General features: G+C 42.0%; 2 protein-coding genes across 2 annotated transcripts; one reads left to right on the top strand and one right to left on the bottom strand.

Annotated features, from left to right (window-relative positions):
* Positions 1 to 347: 347 nt before the first annotated feature.
* LOC123055928 (uncharacterized) lies at positions 348 to 18,306 on the bottom strand. Its single transcript, XM_044479735.1, has 5 exons — positions 18,110 to 18,306; positions 1,929 to 2,078; positions 1,048 to 1,839; positions 783 to 875; positions 348 to 533 (listed from the first exon to the last, which is right to left on the bottom strand). Exons 1-4 carry the CDS (start codon positions 18,304 to 18,306, stop codon positions 833 to 835), a joined length of 1,182 nt encoding a protein of 393 aa, XP_044335670.1. The 3' UTR covers positions 348 to 533; positions 783 to 832.
* Positions 18,307 to 20,333: 2,027 nt separating this feature from the next.
* On the top strand, positions 20,334 to 21,374 carry LOC123055927 (uncharacterized). Its single transcript, XM_044479733.1, has 3 exons — positions 20,334 to 20,564; positions 20,878 to 21,097; positions 21,367 to 21,374. Exons 1-3 carry the CDS (start codon positions 20,334 to 20,336, stop codon positions 21,372 to 21,374), a joined length of 459 nt encoding a protein of 152 aa, XP_044335668.1.
* The last annotated feature ends 2,782 nt before the right edge of the window (positions 21,375 to 24,156 follow it).

Raw genomic sequence — 24,156 nt, 5'->3', positions numbered from 1 at the left:
ATTATAGTTAGGAAGATTACGTTACTTTACGTAGCCTGTTCGTAGATGGAGCATTATCATTATTTTAATTCAAAAATAGGTATACTATCATATTAAAATACCCCAATTTTTTTTTCATTTTTTGAGGGGTTATAATTATTTTAATTAAGAAATTGCATTGTTCACATGTTTTGGGTCAGGCTGTGCTCGGGCTTGGGATTTCCACTTCGTGCTTTGTCAAGCCAAGCCCGGAGTATGATCAGGTCTAATTGTAACCATGATGCTTGAGTAATACAAGTTTATTTCTGCTAGAAAAGAAAGAGAATCTGATCCCAAAAATAAAGAAAGAAAAGGTACAAAATGCATGCATGGTTATAGTATGCTTTATTTTTCCTTATTAATAAAATGGCATTCAATCTATTTCACGCGCCTCAAAATTATGGTTCAATTGAGCGCCTTAGTTTCTCTGGTAAATCTTAGTTCAACACATCGCCCACGATCAAAACTTGTTGAAGGAACTGCAACCTCTTACAGCCCCATGCAAAAAACATAACCTGAAAAACCACAAGAGCATGCGATTTAGTGAGCATAATCAACAAATGAGGTAAACAGTGCCAGTTTCGAGAGGAATAATTATAAAAGCATACCCAAAATGTTTCGGTTCTCCAATACTCAAGGGGACATACTATATGAACAAATTGCAGTTCTAGATTCCAAGCAATATATATAGCTACCGCCGATCAAGCATGATAGTAAATCTGGAAACTTTGCTTGCAAAATAATGGTTAATACATTATACATACCTCCTCTCGCAGTGATCACTTCGACCATGGATCCAATTCGTTCGAATTATTTAGACAAATAATTTGTAAGAAGACCAGGCTGCGCGTCCACAGCTATACACAAAAAAGAAGAAGTTACTATTAGAAGAAAAGAAAGTCATGAATGTGATTGATAATTACTGACGTGTAAATATAAGGCAGGCAACTAGGAAGGAGCTTTTAGTAGACCAAACAACTGGAGTAATTGAAAGAAATACAAGTTGAAATTTGAGGACGGTGTGCTCACGGTTCTTCCATTTTTCCCAAGGCCAACAGGGTTCGCATGATGCTTGGAAGAAACGGATGGAACGTATTGGCAAGGTATAGCTCCAACTCGTGCTCATTATAATAGTCGACATTGCCATCTTCTCCTTGATGCTCCTTACCATGCTCGAGAACATTGCGCATAAACCTGATAAGCTCGCCCACCGTGCTTCCATAAGGGCCATAACGGTACACAACCGTAATAGGCATGTGGCCTTCCAATTTGACAAGTGCTCTCCAGTCATTTGGACATATAGTGGGTTTTGGTAGTCCCACAAGGATCCTTTCACGATCTCTGTTGATCGCCTTGGTAAAGTTAGTACGGCCAGCGGATGCCATGATCGCGGGATGATACCTCAAAAATTCCATGAACGCAGGCTGCGCAACCGAGTGTGTAGTCGCTCCTTCAAGGGCTTGTATGAGCTCCAAAACGTAAACAGGAGAATGGCCACTGGCCTGGTAGAGTCTTCTGAAGATCAGGGCAGCTTTGCGTAGGTCATTGACCTTAGCCCTAAGCAGTGCCTCCCCTTCAAATTCCACTCCATCTTTCAGTATCATCATGAACATCTCCTTGGACTCCCGAGGCTTACTGATCCGAATGTGGTCAGAATCCAATGCGCCATTCCAGCTTTTATGTTCTGAATGACACTCCAATATAACAGCAATGATGGTCCGGGACAAAAGCCTACCCTGGGCTGTTGTATCTGGAATGTACCCCGTCCGCGCAGAGCACACAATAGGATTACTCATCAAAAATTCATTGAGGTCTTGGACACTGCATATACACACAAAAAAACATACTGTTATTGTAAAATAAAAGAGGATACATTTATCATTTGTTAGAGATGAGATATGATGTCCAACCTCTTTGGGCGGCCGATACAAGGTAAGCATATCTCCACAATCTTCCTAGTAACTTCATCTTGCGAACCTGCAACCTCTAGGATTACTTCCGGCGCACCATGTAGTAATCTGAGACTAAGCTTAACCTCATCTTGTGGAGAAGAGTTAAGACTGGAGCAAAAAAGGGCATACTTTGTCAGTTAGTTCAGTGATATATAGACCTAAACAAGATAACAAAAGGTTGGAAGCAGAACCAAACAACAAAATCAACTATAGGAATCCGGCATTACTATTAACCAAATAATTGCTCATTTGAACTGCTTATTCCACAGTATGCACATAATTTGCTTGTTTGAATAACAACAACATTAATAAATCAAGACATATGCCATGCCATGTCATTTCATGCATTGCATATCATGATCATGTTGGTAATCGTAGTAGTAAAGTGCTTCATTTGCTTTTTTCAGTGTTTCTGCTTGTTCACGGGTAGGTTCTAGAGATGACGTGAGCAACGAACAAGATGTGACCAGTGCCAAAACACTCGTGATAGGTAAGCAAAACCTCCTTTGATCATGTTGATATCCCATTGTCTTCTACATTATAGTAGTATCTTTCCCTGCTATAATTGCATTCATTCTCTACTATGCTGTCCGTAGTTATTACATATTACATATTCTTTGCATGGCCTATCCTTATAACCTGATATTGACTTTACCTTGTATCCTAGCATGATTAGGAGTTGCTTGTTGTTATCATCATGTTGGCCCTACATTCTTCTCGTTCTTAGCTATGCTTTGTGTGAGTCCTGATCCATCTGGGTGATGAATCATAGTTGATAGATACACATCATAAGTGGATTGTGGTGTGCTTATGGAGATAATTGTGTTAACATGACTAAAGGCAAAGGTGAGGGGCCATTTTGGAGAACATGGTGGGTTGTTTCACTTAAGTTGCTATTAGGACTCCAGTTCTTGTTAACTTAATCAAAGAGTGAGCGTGATAACCATACGAGGGTTATATGGGTTACCCCTCGGCCTAGTACCTTACCCTGGACCGATCCAGGAGTCACATGGTTTACCTTTCCATTTGCAGTGTGAGTTGCAAAAGAGTTGGAAAATAAAATAAAAGAGATGTGATGTGATGTGATGGTGGTGTGGTCTTACCTAGGTGTGGCCCGGTGTGCCAAGCGTAGTACCATCCGTGAGATGGGCTTGGGTCGTGGCTCACAAAAGTTGTGGCCATATCAAAGATTTGATAAACTCGCGATTTGGGTAAAACTCAGGTGGGGGACTCACTGGACTGGGTTGTAGCATAGGGGAAGCGTCATGGACAATTGATACGTCCTAGCCATATCTATAATTTTTGCTTGTTTCATGCTACAACTATATCATTATTGCTTAGTTTTGGCATCAATCTTTATTGTTCTTCTTAACTAACCTATTAATTCAATGCCTAGTGCCAGTTATTGCTCTGTTGTTTCTCGACTTTTAGGGGAAATAATGTTTTGGAGACAAAAAAATTAGGAAAAAAAATATGTTGGTGATTTTCAGGTCCAGAAGGTTCGAGGAAGCTCTTGGTGTTGGAAGGCGGTGCCCGTGGGTGTTGGAAGGACTCTTAAGAATTATTGGTGTTGTTATTGATATAAAGAAGCTAATATTAAATTGAATATCCAGTTCTGAGCCCAGGCTCAGTTGCACCCAATGAAGAGAAAATTCGCCCGACTTTTTTTGCGTGGAAGATAATTTGGTGCGTGAGGTGCACTCCAATTTTCAGATCATTTGGACATATGAGTAGCTCTCAGCAAAATAAGACAAATTGGGCCAGAACAATACATGAACAATAACTTTTTTCCCAGACCCCAATTTTTTCTTTTTTGCCGAGAGCTACTCAGATGTCCAAATGATCTGAAATTTGGAGCGCACCTCACGCCCAAATTATCTTCCATGAAAAAAAATCTGATTTTTTAAATTTTTCTAGTATTTGTTTTTGAATTTTCTGTTCATCGCGGGTGCAGCTGAGCCTCGGCACCGAATCGCCTAGTCCATATTAAATTGAATTCCCTATGAGGAAAGGGATGGAACATTTCATAGGGAAGAAAATTAATTTACCTTATGAAACTAGTATGAGATCCACTTGCCCTTCGGAAAGTGATGATGATAAGACTTAAAACTATCTACAAACTGTTATGCCTAGATAAAAGGAATTATAGAGAAGCGCTTGTGGGAGGCAACCCATATTTAGTTTTATTTTTGTTTTGTTAAAATAAAGTTGTTACTATCTGTAGCAACATTGTTTATTACGTTTTACTTAATAAATTGCCAAGGATAGCCTTTACCATGTGAAGATTGCAAATCTGTGAGTGGTCGTGCTGAAAAAGAAAGTTTTCTCTATTGTGTTGCGGTTAAACAGGGCATGATTTAAAATTTATTCACAGTAAACATGGATAAGTTCTCTGTCACATGATAATTTTTTAAAATTACTGGAGTAACATAATTATGGATAAAAATTATGTCTTTGCATACTGCTATGTTTTGATAGATTGTTGTTATAGTTCCGTTAATTGCATATGTTTCCCTTCTATTGTTCCAATTGGTGGGTAGGATGTTTAAAAATGTGTTACCATATTAGCTAATTATGGATTACTCCCTCCGTAAAGAAATATAACAACGTTTAGATCAATAAAGTAGTGAGCTAAATCCTCTTATATTTCTTTACAAAGAGTGTATAACTTAACAAGTTTGTTACATCAAGGATTATTAAGATTTAAATATTGTTTATACTAACTTATCTCATTAAGTTCTGCAAAGTTGTGTGGGTTAAGTTTTGAAGACCCAAGTGAGATAGTGATATGAGGAGAATAAAGGAGAGGCAAAGTCTCAAGATCGGGGATTCTCAAGGCACCCCAAGTAAATATTTCAAGAATTCTGAAGCGTCCAAGCTTGGGGATGCCCAAGGGATCCCCTTTCTTGAACAACAATTATCGAGTTGCCTCCATTGGACCTATGTTTTCATATGTTCAGATGATATGTGTTGTTATTGGAGTGTCTTTAATTTATTTGCTTGTCTAAAAAATCATCACACCTAAATAAATACGCTACATAAGAAACATACATGTACATGCATTTATAGAATTTCTCTTTTCCTTCATTTATACTTGTTAGAGCATGGCGGTAGTCCTAATAGAAAAGGTAACTCTCTTGCTTAACTTATATGTTTTTGGAGAGTTGAATAGTAATTGGTTGTTGGCATGACATTAATACTTTGGTCCTACAAGTAATATGAATGCATTGGCGGTATAAATAAAACTTGCATCAAATATTTCTAGAAGTTATAAACTTGAGAATTGGATTCTTCGTAATCGTTTTGAGAAATATACAGGAAGTAATAGACGAACATGTCGATAGAAATGTTTGCGCTAATTAGTGCAAATATGTTATTGAAGTTAATTGTTTCATACCTTCTTCATTAAACAACATAACTTGGGAACCTAAGTATTAAGATCAGATCCAAGTTGAGGGTTAATTGTAACAAGAAAAATCACGTAGGTTGAGCCGGGGACGCGCAATGGGCTTCGACACCACCAAACTATCCCCATCAGAGTGTGGTGGTTGCATGGATTTTATGAACAGACTGATATGCACTTGCAATAAGTATTTGAGTTCATTATGACTAACGTTGTATTTGGGATATTTTATGCACTCCCACTTTATCAATATTGCTAGCCTCTTTGGTATCGAGCATTGTCCACTCTCACATCGATACATGGTGCATACTCCGATGATACATCCAAACCCCGTGGGAGGACTTCCTCTTGTTCTCCTACACATAAAACACCTATCTTCCTCAAAATAGTCACTGTACCTACTTATTATGGCATTTTCATGGCCACTCCAAGATATATTGTCATGCAAAACATTCATTGTTTAATTAACATTGCATGACTAGAAATCTTTTTTCTTTGTCATATTTCTTTGTATTATCATATAGAGCTGGCATGATATCATTATGTCAAAGCCACGTTCATCATTGTTTCATATATGCTACGCCAAATCATCACACATCCTGGTACACTACCAGAGGCATTCATTAGAGTTTATATACATATATTCATATAGGACAAATATTTCCTACAAGCAGTGGTAGTTACCACCACTAGCGTTTTGTATGTTTTATGTAGTATCTGTCGAAACCGAGAGTATATACGTGTAGTATGTAGTATATAACAATGATTAGGTAGTATATATACAAATTTTTAGGTAGTATGTATCATTTTTTGAGTATGTTCTTTTTTACATACAAATATGTACGTATTTCACAAATATAACAAAAACTATGGGCTCATATGCAATTTTTTCCTGTAACTTATTTTGAAATATCTTAGATATAATATATGATCATATTTAAAATAATAAAATAGTATATATATATATATATATATATATAGTACCACATGCTAGTATATGAGACATGTGGGGTAACTACCACCGGGTGGTAGGATGGATTTTCCTTATATATATATATATTTGTTCAGTTGAGTTGTAACGAGTACTAAGTAAATTCAAAGTCTATTGTTGGTCATTATAGGGTGTTGCTCCTACCTCTAAGGATATTAAAAAATAAATGAATAAATACATAAAAGATGCACCAAGGAGGTTTCAGAGAGAAAAAGGAGAGGGAGAGAGAGCAACACTACTAATCCTATTTTTATATACACTTGTGCTTCAAAGTAGCACATTGTTTTATTAGATATTATAAAGTGCTTTAAAGTAGCACTACATTTCATCTAGAGAGTTTTCATGTATTTCATGTTGATATATAGTTATTTTTTTCACATTATAGAACTTGACTTGCATATTCCAATGACTAGCAATGTGCCCGTGCGTTGCAACGAATCCAAAGTAGAATAATACATATTCACAAATATGAAAGAAAACAGTCTAGTTTTGATATACATATATCACTAAAAATATCTTATGTTTCACTCAAAATTTATTCCTTGGGCTATTTTGATGAGGTAACGGAGGAATGTGGTTGGTTTCAAGATACTAAGGGGTTTTCTGTAAATTGGAGCAGATAAGTGGGATATTGTTGCAGAAAGGCCACAACTTACATCACGGTCGTTAGATGGATCTAATGGTCAGAAATGACGGATGACAAACACACCATCACCACCAACTGAATCTTTTATAGGAGTAGAGATGAGCTTCTTCAAATGCCCAAGGTCTTTGTTAGTAAGCAAGTTGGATGCACGCACCACTAGTACATTGAAAGAGAGAGAGCTTTCATACACTTATAACTCTAGTGCATCTGTTGCATGACAATCCCTAATCATTGCATTAACACCGATTGTAAGGCCTCTCCATTGCCTAATGATTAGCTACGTTGATGCAAGACTTTCTTCGTTTTTTGACTTCCCATGAACCCCCATCATCATTTTAAATTTCCATTAATTGTTAAGACCGAGGCTCGCGCTCAAGTATTGCGTGAGTGTTGAATAGTTGACACAAAAAAGAAGCGTGATTATTCACTTGGTTGTCCTTGGGATGGTTTTATGATAAGATTGCCATTATATGATGAACATTAAGAAATACTAAGTTCCCAATATAATATTGACATTCTTTCAAAACCTTGGTATGGGCACATAGACTTAACAGATTGATTCATGAAAAGCAAAGACTTGTTACTTGTATGTGTTTTAATGTTACTTGCTTATTATCAACTCTAGACAATTGCATTATATATCTTTTTTTAGTTAAACTTTTAGACATTATGTCAGATGATTATGTTCATGTTAAGGTAGCATTCACAATCAAAAAATATTTTGATATTATCTACCCGCTTATGGACGAGCAGGGATTAAGCTTGGGGGATGTTGATACGTCCTAGACATGTCTATATTTTTTGCTTGTTTCATGTTACAATAATATCACTAATGCATGTTTTTGACCCATTTTCATTATTTTTTGGACTAACCTATTAACTCAATGCCTAGTTCTAGTTTTTGTTTTATGTTGTTTTTGGACTTTTCACGAAAACAATTTTCCTGAGACCAAAAAATCAGGAAAATACGCTGGTGATTTTCAAGTCTAGAAGGTTCTAGGAAGCACAAGGTGTTAGAAATATGCCCTAGAGGCAACAATAAATTGGTTATTATTATATTTCCTTGTTCATGATAATCGTTTATTATCCATGCTAAAATTGTATTGATAGGAAACTCAGATACATGTGTGGATACATAGACAACACCATGTCCCTAGTAAGCCTCTAGTTGACTAGCTCGTTGATCAATAGATGGTTACGGTTTCCTGACCATGGACATTGGATGTCATTGATAACGGGATCACATCATTAGGAGAATGATGTGATGGACAAGACCCAATCCTAAGCCTAGCACAAGATCGTGTAGTTCGTTTGCTAAGAGCTTTTCTAATGTCAAGTATCATTTCCTTAGACCATGAGATTGTGCAACTCCCGGATACCGTAGGAATGCTTTGGGTGTACCAAACGTCACAATGTAACTGGGTGGCTATAAAGGTGCACTACAGGTATCTCCGAAAGTGTCTGTTGGGTTGGCACGAATCGAGACTGGGATTTGTCACTCCGTGTAAACGGAGAGGTATCTCTGGGCCCACTCGGTAGGACATCATCATAATGTGCACAATGTGACCAAGGAGTTGATCACGGGATGATGTGTTACGGAACAAGTAAAGAGACTTGCCGGTAACGAGATTGAACAAGGTATCGGGATACCGACGATCGAATCTCGGGCAAGTAATATACCGGTAGACAACGGGAATTGTATACGGGATTGATTGAATCCCCAACATCGTGGTTCATCCGATGAGATCATCTTGGAACATGTGGGAGCCAACATGGGTATCCAGATCCCGCTGTTGGTTATTGGCCGGAGAATGTCTCGGTCATGTCTGCATGGTTCCCGAACCCATAGGGTCTACACACTTAAGGTTCGATGACGCTAGGGTTATAGGGAATAGATATACGTGGTTACCGAATGTTGTTCAGAGTCCCGGATGAGATCCCGGACGTCACGAGGAGTTCCGGAATGGTCCTACGAGCTATGGAGAAGCGATGGTGGGCCCGGATTCCGACGAATGGCTCGAGGCCATAAAATCCGAGAGAGGATCCATGTATAAAACAAGGTATAGACTTTGGAAGATCTACATGGTCGTAAGGCTGTTGGGTGCAGATGGATTTCAAAAGGAAGACAGACAATGATGGTAAGTGTCACCATTAAGAAAGCTCGGCTTGTCATTAACATGTTTTCCGACAAGTTCAAGGAGTTGACTACGATGAGATTTTCTCACTCGTAGCGATGCTAAGAGTCTGTTGGAATTATATTAGCAGTTACTGCATTATTTATGAAATCTTGCAGATACGATGTCAAAACACTGTTTCCTCGACGATTTTCTAGAGGAAAGGTTGTATGTGATACAACCAGAAGGTTTTGTCAATCCTGAAAGATGCTAACAAGTATGCAATGCTCCAGCAATCCTTCTAAGGACTGGAGTAAGCATCTCGGAGTTGGAATGTGCGCTTTGATGAGATGATCAAACATTTTGGGTTTATACAAAGTTTATGAGAAACTTGTATTTCCAAAGAAGTGAGTGGGAGCACTATAGAATTTCTGATGAGTATATGTTGTTGACATATTGTTGATCAGAGATGATGTAGAATTTCTGGAAAGCATAGAGGGTTATTTGAAAAGTGTTTTTCAATGGAAAACCTGGATTAAGCTACTTGAACATTGAGCATCAAGATCTATAAGGATAGATCAAAAACGCTTAATAGTACTTTTAAATGAATACATACCGTGACAAGTTTTTTGAAGGAATTCAAAATAGATCAGCAAAGAAGGAATTCTTGGTTGTGTTACAAGGTGTGAGTATTGAGTAAGACTCAAGACCTGACCACAGCAGAAGAGAGAGAAAGGACGAAGGTCGTCCCCTATGCTTAGACGTAGGCTCTACAGTATGCTATGCTGTATACCGCACATGAAGTGTGCCTTGCCATGAGTTAGTCAAGGGGTACAATAGTGATCCGAGAATGGATCACATGACAGCGGTCGAACTTATCCTTAGTATCTAGTGGACTAAGGAATTTTCTCGATTATGGAGGTGGAAAAGGAGTTCGTCGTAAAGGGTTACGTCGATGCAAACTTTGACACTAATCCGGATGACTCTGAGTAGTAAACCGGATTCGTATAGTAGAGCAGTTATTTGGAATAGCTCCAAGTAGCGCGTGGTAGCTGCGTCTACAAGATGACATAGATATTCGTAAAGCACACACGGATCTGAAAGGTTCAGACCCGTTGACTAATAACCTCTCTCACAAGCGATATATGAACAAACCCCATGGGTGTTGGATTCATTACAATCACATGGTGATGTGAACTAGATTATTGACTCTAGTAAACTCTTGAGTATTAATCACATGGCGATGTGAACTAGATTATTGACTCTAGTGCAAGTGGGAGACTGTTAGAAATATGCCCTAGAGGCAATAATAAATTGGTTATTATTATATTTCCTTGTTCATGATAATCGTTTATTATCCATGCTAAAATTGTATTGATAGGAAACTCATATACATGTGTGGATACATAGACAACACCATGTCCCTAGTAAGCCTCTAGTTGACTAGCTCGTTGATCAATAGATGGTTACGGTTTCCTGACCATGGACATTGGATGTCGTTGATAACGGGATCACATCATTAGGAGAATGATGTGATGGACAAGACCCAATCCTAAGCCTAGCACAAGATCGTGTAGTTCGTTTGCTAAGAGCTTTTCTAATGTCAAGTATCATTTCCTTAGACCATGAGATTGTGCAACTCCCGGATACCGTAGGAATGCTTTGGGTGTACCAAACGTCACAACGTAACTGGGTGGCTATAAAGGTGCACTACAGGTATCTCCGAAAGTGTCTGTTGGGTTGGCACGAATCGAGACTGGGATTTGTCACTCCGTGTAAACGGAGAGGTATCTCTGGGCCCACTCGGTAGGACATCATCATAATGTGCACAATGTGACCAAGGAGTTGATCACGGGATGATGTGTTACGGAACGAGTAAAGAGACTTGCCGGTAACGAGATTGAACAAGGTATCGGGATACCGACGATCGAATCTCGGGCAAGTAATATACCGGTAGACAAAGGGAATTGTATACGGGATTGATTGAATCCCCGACATCGTGGTTCATCCGATGAGATCATCGTGGAACATGTGGGAGCCAACATGGGTATCCAGATCCCGCTGTTGGTTATTGGCCGGAGAATGTCTCGGTCATGTCTGCATGGTTCCCGAACCCATAGGGTCTACATACTTAAGGTTCGATGACGCTAGGGTTATAGGGAATAGATATACGTGGTTACCGAATGTTGTTCAGAGTCCCGGATGAGATCCCGGACGGCACGAGGAGTTCCGGAATGGTCCGGAGGTAAAGATTTATATATGGGAAGTCCTGTTTTGGTCACCGGAAAAGTTTCGTGTGCTATCGGTAACGTACCGGGACCACCGGAAGGGTCCCGGGGGTCCACCGGGTGGGGCCACTGGCCCCAGAGGGCTGCGTGGGCCAAGTGTGTGAGGGGACCAGCCCCAGGTGGGCTGGTGCGCCGCCCCCCCCCCCACCAGGGCCCAAGGCGAAGAGAGAAGGGAAAAGGGGAAACCCTAGGCTCAGATGGGCCTAAGGCCCACCTAGTGGTGCGCCCCCCCTCTCTCCCCCCTTGGCCGCCCCCTAGATGCATCTAGGGCTGGCCGCACCCCTTGGGGGGGAACCCTAGATGGGGGCGCAGCCCCTCCCCCTCCCCTATATATAGTGGGGGTTTTGGGGCTGACATAGACATGAGTCTCCCTCTCTTTTGGCGCAGCCCTACCCCTCTCCCTCCTCGTCTCTCGCAGTGCTTGGCGAAGCCCTGCTGGAGTGCCACGCTCCTCCATCACCACCATGCCATTGTGCTGCTGCTGGACGGAGTCTTCCCCAACCTCTCCCTCTCTCCTTGCTGGATCAAGGCATGGGAGACGTCACCGGGTTGCACGTGTGTTGAACGCGGAGGCACCGTTCTTCGGTGCTTAGATCGGATTCGGCCGCAATCTGAATCGCAACGAGTACGACTACCTCATCCGCGTTCTTGCAACGCTTCCGCTTACCGATCTACAAGGGTATGTAGATGCACTCCCCTTCCCTCGTTGCTAGATTACTACATAGATTGATCTTGGTGATGCGTAGAAAATTTTGAATTTCTGCTACGTTCCCCTCCACAAGGTGCTGGAAGGTGGTACCCGTGGGCCCCACCCGCCCAGCTTCCCACATCGCTTCACTGCCTATCGGTGCCCCTGGCTTTATATTGGCCTAAAAACTCCCCTTATATTTATCGAGGATTTTTACGTCGTCGCACCTCTTTGTTCCATCGCCATCCAATCTGGAGGACTTTTCCGGTACTCGGACAGGGGGATTCATCATGGCGAAAATCTACATTAACCTTTGATATCACTATGTCCATATGCGAGTGTTCCTCTTTGGACTATCTGCCCATAGACGTAGATAGATGGCAATCTCTCCAATGTTCTTCAATACATTGGTCACATGAACTGCCCTACATAATTGTGATCCATCTAATGTAATATTCATGGTGTGTTTGTTGAGGTGTGATGATATCTCACTTTATGATCAGATTCATACATGTTTAATTCATGGATTCATATGAGTTCTTTGCTGCATAACTTATAGACATATAAGCTCTCTAATCTATAAGTCTTGCACTAGCCACTTTACGAATGATATCCAAGATGGATTTGTGTACAATATTGGGTTTAATCTTGCAAGTAAGCTACCACAGTAACATACAGTGTAAAAGGCTTGTATTGTGTTATTGCCACTAAGGGTAATAAGATAGTTGCGTAGTTGTCCCTTAACCGCGGGTTAAAGATAATATATTATGAACATCATGTCATCATGCTTAATGAAATACTCTATTTTACTTAACTTCGAGATGCATGTTGGATAGTGGTCTTGGGGTGGAGTATTAGCCATAGATGCTATTGGATTAACAGTCTATAGATGCACGTACGTGATTCCTATATGAACTTATGCCATGTATGATCATTTTCATTAAACTTGTAATTTAATCAATACACAACTGTAAATTGTTCACCATGCCATGTTGGTCGTGACACCCCTTGTTTGTAGTAAGTTGTTAAACTTTACTCGTTTCTGAGTTGTTGTATATATATGTTGCAGTTTTGTCATAGATTTAGGTTGTTATTTTACATATTGTTCCACCAACACAACATGTGTGTTGCCTACGTGGATATAATGTGTGCATTATGTGTGTGTGTCAGGGGGTGAATCTTGGATATGCATTTATTAGAGGAACGACTAGATTTTCGTATCTCTGATCCCGAGTCTGCCATACCTTCCTTGCCCCCTACCTCCAATTGATATTATGTGTGCATTGCCGCATCGTCTCCCCACCACCTTAAGCTTGTTCCCCTAAAAACCCTCACCGCATCTATTCTTTGTCTAGCTTAGTTGGGAATCTGGGATATGAAATGTACATCATGTGATTACAGGAAAATAACAATCACAAACAATGCCTCCCTATCAAGAATGGAGACAATAATGATTATTCCTCTCCAAACCCAAACCAGTGGCTTTTTTGTTCTCCTCTTGCAATCAATGGATAATCCCTGAAACACAAAACCCAATCTTGAAGCATCCCCCTAGAATTATGTCCAAACATATCCTACTTCTTCAATCTATCTCCATGCTCGTGTTTCTAGGGCTATCATGGGCCTTCAACTCTGGTTTATTTCTTTGAGGTGGCAATCATATATTGTAAAATCCAAATTACGCAAGATCTTTATGGAGAGGAGAAAAGAGTTGCCTGGTCCAGGGAGTGCACATTCATTGGAGGTTCAATCAATTACTAAAGTTAATGATCACGAAGAGTAGGAGGAATCTTTGGCACAGTTTCTCAAGGAGGAGGAGAAGGAATTGCTCCCATTTATGGACAATTCAAGGCATAAAGAATGTATACTTACAAGGAAATTGATGGTTCACTCTATGGGGGTAGAGGCATCCCCAATTTCTCATCAACAATCATGCGAGTGATTATCCATTAAGAAGTAGCAGATGATACATCTCAAACGTATTCATAATTTTTGTATGATTCATGCTATATTGCTATCAATTATAGGCAGTTTGGGCATACTTTTTATTGAATGTTATTGGACTAACATATTAAACTAGTGTCTTGTGTTTTGTTTTTAGTATCTTTGGTATTTCAGGAAAACATCACTAAAGAAGTCCCCGAAAAATAAAAATAAATGTTCGCGAAGTTTCAAGCCAGGAGAAAACCAGAGGGCCAAGGCACCACCTAAGGGCCACCCACGTTGCCTAGGCGCTCCCTATAGGTGCCCCTAGCCCTAGGGTGCCTAGGGGTTTGGGGTCCCCTCTTCCTGGCGTCCAGTGCGTGAGTGTCCATAAATACCTCCCAAAACTTCACCCTAATTATCACTGATTTTTCGCTGCCGCTACCTCGCATTTCTAACGCAATATTTTTTTATCTTTGATTTAGTACTCTGCCGAAGTGGGGACCTTCATCTTCGACCCCTACGTCAATCTTGATGCTCCCATGGCAATCCGGGAGTAGTCCCCTTCGAGGCTGAGTGTTTGTGGTAGTAACTATGTGTCAAGTATCTCCCTTTCTTATTATGAATTGCCATGACTATTATGATCTTGGGCATGATTATTTGCTGAATTGTATGATGTACCTCTCTTGATGAGTACATTTATGGATTGAATCTTGTTCACATTTTTTTCTTGAACAAAGGAGCTAATGGGATTATGTGATGCATATCTAGTATAATTTCTGGAGATGTCCGTAGTGACATTGGGGTGACTCTATGGATAAAGCTTAGAACCATAAAGATCATCAAGTGATTCTTTAGTGTGTTCTTTGGGCCATCCTGAGGTGACGTTGGGGTGTGTCCTATAGATTAGAATGACAAAATTAAAGGTTTGCTTAGTCATAAGTACATTATCCCTTCTGAATTTAATTAAAAACGAACTTTGTGAGGTTGTATCTTGTATTTTAATGAAGTTATCATGTTGGGAGTTGACACTAGTGAAACACATGGACCCTAGGACTTGTTTCCAAGCATTGCAAAGCTCATTTCCATCTTGTACATTGCTGTTTTTAATTGTTTAGAAAATACAAAAATATTTGCATCATCCATATTGTCCATCTACCATCAAATTTATCAATCTCTTCGTCGTACAATTGACAATTGTATTTGGTGCGTTGGAAACACAAGAGACTTATTGTATCTTATTGCAGGGTTTATTGAGAGGAGAATACATTCATCCTACATCTCTCATGGATTGATAAACCTTAGGTCATCCACTTGAGGAAAATTTGTTGTTGTTCTACAAAACTTTGTGCTTGAAGGCCCAACAAAATCTACAAGGATAGAAGTTGTGTAGTAGACACCAGCGGAAGCCTTCCCTAGGGTGCCACTCTTCTTTCCTTTGCTCCTGAAATCCTTTTCCACCATCTTGATGTTGCCCTTGGTAGCCTTTCCTGTTAGGAGGGGCAAGTAACCGCCTTGATAGATCCAGGGCTAGACGCCCTCTAAGCTGGCGAACAAGTTGCAAATCTCTTTCTAGAAGAGATCCTCAGAATTAGGTGCCAACGCACCTCTTTGACCATCCTCGTCACCCACAGACACCATCCGCTGGCCACAGTTGAGGCCAGCGCTGGCTAGACTCCAGTGGTGGTGGAGAGGGCATCGTTGCCACGACCAATTTCCCAAGCGGGCTCAAAATTTAAAGCAAGCCGGCCTTTGGTGGATCCACCGACAGAGGAGAAACAAGTTCCCCACACAAGACCTATAGCTCGGGCATGACGTGTAGAACCGGAGTGATGATCTTGACGAAGGCCCCGTCCTCAGAGACATGGTACATAGAGGCCAGGATAGAGTCGGGTGTTGAATTGGACCGAACATGAGGGGAGAAACTTCCATAGAGCTCCATACCCTTCTCATCGGCATAGCCACGAACGAGCTCAGCGATAGGAGCCAGCTCGAGAGAGAGTCTTCCCATGGCAGTCTTCGCCCGCTCCAGGAATCTCCCAACATGCATCAGCCAACCCTACATGGAATCAACGACCTCGCATATATAGATGCTGGACCACCTCCACCAGGTGAGAAGCAGTCAAGCATGGAAGATCAGAGCGCAACAGCTCTAAGTGCATCGCAAAGGCAGACTTGAGCACCACATTTGACGGTGCTACTGAGCCAGTTGTAGCCGAATCAACCATCATTAAAGCCCAGGACTGGCTCATCATGGAGCTCATCTACCTTCCCGATTGTGTCGCGTTGACATCGGCGGGAAAGCTTTGATCCTAACATGAAGCTCCTTCGGGTATGCCTACTCTTGGTTGCCTCCAATCTTATACATATGACTTCGTTGTCACATTTTCGGTCCGCAGGCAGGATCGACGCTCTATAGCTTAGAGTGAACGGGCAGACGGCGCTCTCCGACAATACCTTGGTGTGTGTGATGCAACGTTGTCCGATGGTTTCCCATGGAGGCACGGTATCACTTCTAGTGGGTAGTCTCGGGTGCTCAGGTGGCTACTCTATACTCTTTTTTAAATCTACTTTGCAACAATGTTCTCTATCCTACCATGTTGCTTCATAAGTGGCGGGCGACAGCCTATTTCGAGAGTAGGTTCGTTCACGTGAGAAGATATCAGAACTGTAAGTGTCACCTGGGTGCCCCTTCTCTCGGCAAATCTGGCACGATGCGGTGCGTGCTACCCCCCCCCCCCCCCCCCCCACACACACACACCCCACCACCACCACCTTCCGACAATGAGGAGTTCCTCCCGTCGTGCACGACGGCAATCTCCGGATCACCCATTGGCCACCGCCAAGGGCCTAGCCACGTTGTCTCTTCTCATGGCTTGGTCCATCTGAAGGTAGCGCAATCGGTGCATTTTTTACGACGAGAATCCCTCCATCTCGCGGCTTTTCGCGTCTATCCAGAGGCTAGATCCTAGGCTAGGGCGGGCGCGCACAGATTCAGCTCGTTACTAGCATAGGGTCCTAATCTTGTACTCGAGCTGAGCAACCCGTCACCAATGCTCTGCAACTCTCTGTCTTGTAGGGCTGCTAAAAAAGTTCGAGGCCCGTGAGCCGCTTGAGATCCACTCGTATTTTAGCTCGACTCGAGATTGACTCGAAAATAAACAAGCTGAGTTTGAACACTTTATGAAACTCGATCGAGAAACAAGCCGATCTTGAGTCAATACTAGCTCGCTCGATTATAGCTCGATAGCTCGACATGATATCATTATGTTAAATGATCATGCCATGTATTAAATGGAAATAAGATAATTTATTACCATATATCTTGTCCACAATTTTTTTCTAGTTTATTTACCAAGAAATATGGAAGTTTAATTAAGTGCGAAGAAGATTTAGGCCTTATTTCTTTCAAAAAAGATTTGTTTTCCCAATTCTGTGTCTGTCGCGAATCATTATCTTATTTTGATACTGGACTTTCGATTGTGAGAGAATAAGTCTAACTACTTTGAAGAAATTTATATTATCATCGTCTTGATTGGAGTAATATTTTTTAGTGTTTTCTTATGTCGTGTTGAGCCTTATCTAGTTAGGATAATCATCATAGATTTAAGAATTTTACCATCTCATTTAGCTTAAAACTAGCTCGAGATCAACTCAAGATCGTTACAAATTGAGCACGAGTCATGTTCTACAGCTCGGCTTTGAGCTTCACTCAGTTTGAGCTCGCTCGAGTTTTCATATGAGTTGAGCTGAGCCAACTCCAACTCGTTCGAACTCGACTCGTTTGCAGCCTACTGTCTTGCCTCCTGCACACAAGACATACTTTCCCCTAGCACTCGAGCTGAGTGGAGCTCACAAGTGCCGCTCCAGATGAGTCAGATCGCTCATATAATTGCCACTGATTGTAAAACTCCTAATCTAGATCATGAATAAAGATCACTTAGAAAAGGAAGGGAATCAATCACAAACAACGCGATCGCATGTGAGCCGTGGCAGATCCCAGCGATAATAAGCTAACACGAAAAGACAAGCAGGGCAAGCTGATTCGATCGCCATGCGTGGTGAGCCGGTTGTGTGGTCGTATACCTGCTTGCTGTATTGCCCGGAACGGTTGTGGTGGCTGAGGCTGGGCCGGCCGCCGTAGGCGTGGCGGTAGCCCCTGCCTGGGTGGCAGGAGCCGGCGGTGCGGCGTTCCTCAGGCGCATGAGCTCTTTCTTCCAGCGCACGAGCTTTTTCTTCGCGCCCGCGAGCTTTCGCTTCACGCGCACGAAGCTCTTCCCCATCTACGCAGGCGCAGCGAATACCAAGATAAAATGGGGAAGGAGGCGGCGGCGGCGGCGGCGGTAGGGGCAGTGACAGTAGTGGCCCGATAATCCTAGTAGTATTTATAACCTGTTGCTTTTATTACTGTGACGGTACGTACTTTACTGAGTCAGGGTTTACCTTAACCCTAATTACCGTTACTTAGCCTCTTGCTGAAGTATTACGCATGGATAAGAACCTGTTCATGTGATTTTTTTTTTGAGTGAACGATTTTTTTTTTTGAGACAATGGAGTGAACGATCGTGCTTGTTAGGCCGAGCGAGAGAGACTGGGTATCGTTGGGCCGATTAGGCGGATTAGATTGCGTCGACTGGGCTGAGCGTCTTGCTAGCCGAAAACATTGTTCGGCCTTTCTTCTAAGAACCGATTTTTGGGTTAGTTTTTCTCCCAAGCAAGCGTTGGGCTTCTTAGTTACCTCTACAATTTTGCTCAAAAAAAAGTTACCTCTACAATTGTCTCTTTTTTTTCTTTGAGAAATACAATTGGTGTCTCCTTTTGAAAGCTGCGTCCGAGTTTACCAGCCACAAAAAAAATGCTTATTTGGAGTGACCTAAGAACACCAGTGAGTATGTGGAATTTGTTTTTTGCAGTGGGCATGTAGAAAAAAAGGAGTTGCAGTTGGTACGTGAAAGAAAAAAGAGTTATTGTAGGTATGTCAAAAAAATGCAGTGGGTATGTCAAAAAAATTGTAGTGGGTGGGTGATGTGGAAACTATATATCGACATTGTTTGGTAATTGGTGTTATGCAATCTCTCGTTCGCTAACCAGTGTTTGCAACTCACATGTGTCATGGGCCTGCTACATGAGTGCTTGTCCCATCAACCAGCTCCAGTCGGGGAGAGCAACACTAGATTATAAGAGGTCTTGTGCCGAAAGTACCCTTCTACTCGCAAGCGCATAGGCACCCTCATGAACAGTAAAATAAAAAAATAGTAAAAAAATTAAAACATCTGAATTTTTCTGGGAACAAACATTGGCTAATTCTGAACATGCGTGCGGATTTTTATCAAGAAACAAAATTCCAAAAATGCTTCCTTAAATATACAAACTAATTGTTTCTTCATGAAAATTTGCAAGCATGTTCAAAATTCATCAATGATTGTTCCCAAAAAAATTCAGATTTTTTTACAATTTTTTTTTACTGTTTATGAGGGCGCATATGAGCTCGCAAGCAGAAACTTCATGTCTGTCTTGTGCCATCTTCCTTCAATAGACTAGCCAGATAAGATGGGGTACCCACAGAAAATGCTTTTGGATCCCGAGCTCCATGGAGCTCAGATTTTTTAAAACTACAAAAGGCGTATTTCGAAGTGTCGAAAATTCTGATTCTTTTTACCCATGAACATGATTTATATCTTTCTAACTTTGCACAGTGGGTATGACCACTATTCACTATAAAAGTTTATGGTTTTTTGTACAGCTCACACCAAAGTGTATTTGATCATGGCACTGTACAGAAACGTAGTATACATCTAAATGTCCGTGTGTACTTTTTCTTCAGAATATTTTGAAAAATCAAAAATAAGATTCTTTTTTCTTTTCAGAATCAGGCGGCTCGATGGAGCTCGGGACACCCCACCCATATAAGTTGTGGTGTGCCTCCCCCCAGTGGCGGAGATGGGGTGGGGTGGGGGGAGGGGGAGAAGGGCCTCCCCCTCCCCCCCACCCCAACGATCGAGCGAACGTGAAGTACCTACTATACGATTGACGATACATAGGCAGGTACGCATGTATTTGCCCCCCCCCCCCCCCCCCCCCCAAACGATCGAGCGAACGTGAAGTACCTACTATACGATTGACGATACATAGGCAGGTACGCATGTATTTGGCCCCCCTAATTATCTCAGCGTCAATATTGTTAGCAAGAAAAAACAAAGGCCCGTGTGAAAAAAAGCCCACTAATAGTAATAGCGGCCGATGGGCATTGGCTCTACCGCTCTAGTCTCCCAGCTTTCATCGTAACTGTACATCCATAATTAGCGTATACATGGGATTAGTCGCCGCCGCCGTTCCAGTTTTCGACGCCCTCGCCCCCGTTCGCCTCTTGCCCTTCTCGCCCATTATTGCCCTGCTCTGCTCGGCTGCTCCTGCCGAGGACCCAGGCCTGCTTCAGTGCTTCTTCGCATCTCCTGGCTCGGTGGCTCCTGCAGTCCTGCTCTCAGTCCTGCCTGCTCTTGATTCTCGATCAGGGATCAGTCGATCTGATTCACATATTCAGGTAAATGGCTGCTGCACTTGTCAGTTCTTCCTGCAGTCCCGCTTCAATCCACAAACTAGCAAGTCGATTCTCATCCTGTATCCGTGTCGAATTGATGCTCCAGATTTTTTTTTGCTTTGGTAATTTGGTTGTGTAATTTGTGATTCTATGGTCTTTGATTCTATGAAGAGTTCCCTGTTCCCTGTTCGCTAGTAGCTCTCCCATCTTCCACCTTCTTAATTTAATTATCCATTATCTTGTATTTGTTCCTATCTGCGATTATGTCGAACTTATACAGTATGTTAATTCTCCATGACTCCATTCCAATCTGCAGGCAGCAGCTATGAAGAGAAAAGCTGGGCCAAACACCATTAAGATTAATGCCTTTTTTAAGCCGGTTGCTTCAAGTTCTCAACCTACTGAAATTGTTAGTGAGGCGGATGTGCAAGTTACAAATCCGAGTCCAGTTAACGCTTCTGATCAGGATATGCCGGACGTGGTAAATGTTGCAGAACAAGCAGAAGTTATAACCACACCTTATCAGAGAGACCCCGGTAAACGCTGTCAAATTTGGGATCTCCCACCGGACAAGCAAGATGACGCTCGGCATTTTTATATATCTAAGGGAGCATATCGACCGGAGTTGGAAGAGTACCCATTTGATGAAAAGTCTAAACACCATCGTCGATTTCAAAAAGATTGGTACACAAATTTCTGGTGGCTTGAGTATTCAACACACAATGATAGCGCATATTGTTTGCCGTGCTTTCTGTTCTCAAAAAAACCTGTTGGGAGATGTGGGTCTGATACATTCTCGGTCAAGGGTTTTAGAAACTGGAAAAAGGTTAACAATGGAAAAGCATGTGCTTTTTTAACTGATGTTGGGGGCCCGGACTCTGCTCACAACTATTCCGTTTGGTGCTATGAAGATCTCAAGAGCAGTATGGCTCATATCGACAAGATGATGGAAAAGAAAAATGAGAAAGTAGCTACTAATGCGAGATTGAGGCTTAAGACTACCATCGATGCCATGAGGTAAGCAAGTTTTTTACATCAACTAAAATTTGACATGACTTAATGACTTTAAATTAATAGAAATGTAATGATATTTTTATGTCACTTCAGCAAAACCTTGTTCTATATGATTATTTTTGTACTGGATATTTTTTTCTTTGCTTGGTTTGGCTTTTTTTTGCTTGGTTTGGCTTGGCCCCCCCACCCCCCATATCCAAATCCTGGCTCCGCCCCTGCCTCCCCCACAACCGATGTGAGACTTAACTCAACAATCGGCGTTGTACGCAGACAAAAAACATGTTTTCACAAACAAGACTCCATATCACAAAAAAGTGTTTCGAATTTAATTATTCTTGGCGCTAAAGCCTTTTGATTTTGTTTTAGCGAATGATCAAATGATGACAACGACGACATGTTCGAGTGTTGTTCTACCAGGTGGATGGAACTAGTGCACCATAAACCAGCGCCGGCTATGGAGTCTTCTGTGAGCTTTCTGAGGAGGTACTTGGATGAACTAATAGGTATCAAACGAATTCTGAAATGGATCCGATGAAAGGCAAGGGCTTCTTATCTTTTGATCATCAAAGTGGTGCGACGGTTCCCCCACAATAATCAATCTCTGAACTTAGATGGAGGCCGGTTGACCATGGTTGGGTAAAATTGAACACGAATGGCTCATTTGTGGCAAATGATGAGGCTGGAGCTAGTATGATTCTTCGCGACTCTAGGGGTAAGATCATCTTCTCGGCGTGCAGATCTTTATATTCATGTAGAGACGCAGTTGAAGCTGAGTTATGTGGGATCATGGAAGGTTTATCACTAGCCATACAAAGGTCTGATCTGCCAGTTGCTATTGAATCTGAGTCAAGTATGGCAGTATCTTTGATATCTTCTGGTGAAGTTGATCGCTCAGTTTATGCCTCCTTGGTGAATGAAATAAGACTATCATTGCGTCTTAGACAAACTTGTATTACTCATGTTTCGTGAGCTCAGAATAAAGCTAGTGATAGTTTAGCTAGGTTTGCTCGAGTTGAAGGGCGGACTATGACTTGGCTAGGATCTGGGCCAAATGAAGTCTTGGGTATTTCCCCTGATGATTGTAAAGACATCGTTAATTGAGTAATACAAGTGTTTCCGCAAGAAAAAGGTGGATGGAACAAAAACATTCGATTAGTCAATAATAGAGGAAAGGCTGCCTTTCCCGTGGAAAAGAAGAAGAGAACAACTTTCTAATAATTATGATCATACGCAGTTGCCGGCAAACGGTGAAAAGAGAGAGATTTTCTACAAACGAAAATTCAACCGTTGCCAAACCAAACGAACCAATTCATCCGTTGCCAAACCAAATGAATCAGTTGTAGGAATGCGCAAAATAGAACTCCAAATCGATCAGCTAGGAGCTACTCACCTCTGCTCGCGCCGGAGGCCTCAGCCCGCGCCCGCGGGGCGCTGGCGCATCATACATATCACCGGCGTCGGTGAAGGTGACGGCTTTGATCCAACCCCGCAAGCTATTTGCCGGTATAAATGGTGCCGCGCGCCCGTATTAGCTGCTCTTGATCTTCATAGAATTGCTCATCTCCCTGTTGCTCATGCATGGCCAAACGTGGGAGAGAAATGGAAGGGGATGAAGTGAAAGGAAACGAAACGTGGCTATGGTTGGTTTCCAACACCCGCCAAAGTAATGTTGGTTCTTTCCCACACAAAAAAAAATGTTGGTTCTTGTTATTTAATGGTAAGGTCGGCGTCGGGGGGTCAATGAAACCAAGCCCACTCGAGCAATCGCAGCATTCTTCTTACGTTTCTTTTTCAGTTACCACAAATGCTAGAGCTACCCCAACTGCCTGCCTCGGCAGTAGCCGTTGGAACGAGTGCCTGTCTATATAGCATGCATGCCTCGACTTATGTCAGTCATCTCTAGTTTCTGTCTCATGCAACTGAGCTTTACTGTGGGTAGCCGTGCCGGTACAACTGCCGGCCGGCGAAGCTGCGGTGAACCCCATGCGTGGGTACGTAGGAGTAGGTACTACTATGTACGTCCAGGGGCAAAGCTAGCGCCAGAATTCGGCCGGCGGCCGGCTGATGTTGATATCGTCTGCTGCATGCCACGGTGGTCTGTATTTTGCAGGTCTTTGTCACTGACCAATGCATATACGAGTAATATACATACTCTTACTCTACATACGTACACCAACAAATTGGACACGCATGCACGTCATGCGAGATTGCGAGGGAAGAGGTATTTTGCTACAATAATACGCCTTGCGTCAGCCGCCACCCGCCACATGGCCAGGTCTCTAGCCAAATCAATCAATGCGGCTCCTGTCATACATACAGGTTGATCGATCGCCTCTTCTCTTCTCTTCTGGTACAAAGAAAACTAGTATGTGCCCCGATAAAAAAAGACCCTTATATGTTTTTTTTTCAAAAAGGAGGTTATCCCCCGGCCTCTACATCAGAACGATGCATACGGCCATCTTATTAAAAAGCAAAAGGTTCAACAAGGTCTTCCGGACTCAAACAGTAAAAAAAGCTAAAAAAAAAGCAAAAACACACAAAAACAGGATAGCCACAACTGGCAGGCAAAAAGAAGATAGGA

This window comes from Triticum aestivum, chromosome 2D (genome assembly GCF_018294505.1).
Source record: "Triticum aestivum cultivar Chinese Spring chromosome 2D, IWGSC CS RefSeq v2.1, whole genome shotgun sequence".
In the NCBI taxonomy this organism is placed as follows: domain Eukaryota; kingdom Viridiplantae; phylum Streptophyta; class Magnoliopsida; order Poales; family Poaceae; genus Triticum; species Triticum aestivum.
This window is presented reverse-complemented; position numbering and strand designations above follow the sequence as displayed.

Coding starts and splice junctions, on each gene's coding strand:
- LOC123055928 (XM_044479735.1), bottom strand. CDS start 18,306: ATGGGGAAGAGCTTCGTGCGCGTGAAGCGAAAGCTCGCGGGCGCGAAG. Junction 1,840..1,928: donor TGTATCGGCCGCCCAAAGAG/GTTGGACATCAT, acceptor GTGTATATGCAG/TGTCCAAGACCTCAATGAAT. Junction 876..1,047: donor TTGGGAAAAATGGAAGAACC/GTGAGCACACCG, acceptor TTTTGTGTATAG/CTGTGGACGCGCAGCCTGGT.
- LOC123055927 (XM_044479733.1), top strand. CDS start 20,334: ATGGGATTAGTCGCCGCCGCCGTTCCAGTTTTCGACGCCCTCGCCCCC. Junction 20,565..20,877: donor GATCTGATTCACATATTCAG/GTAAATGGCTGC, acceptor TCCAATCTGCAG/GCAGCAGCTATGAAGAGAAA.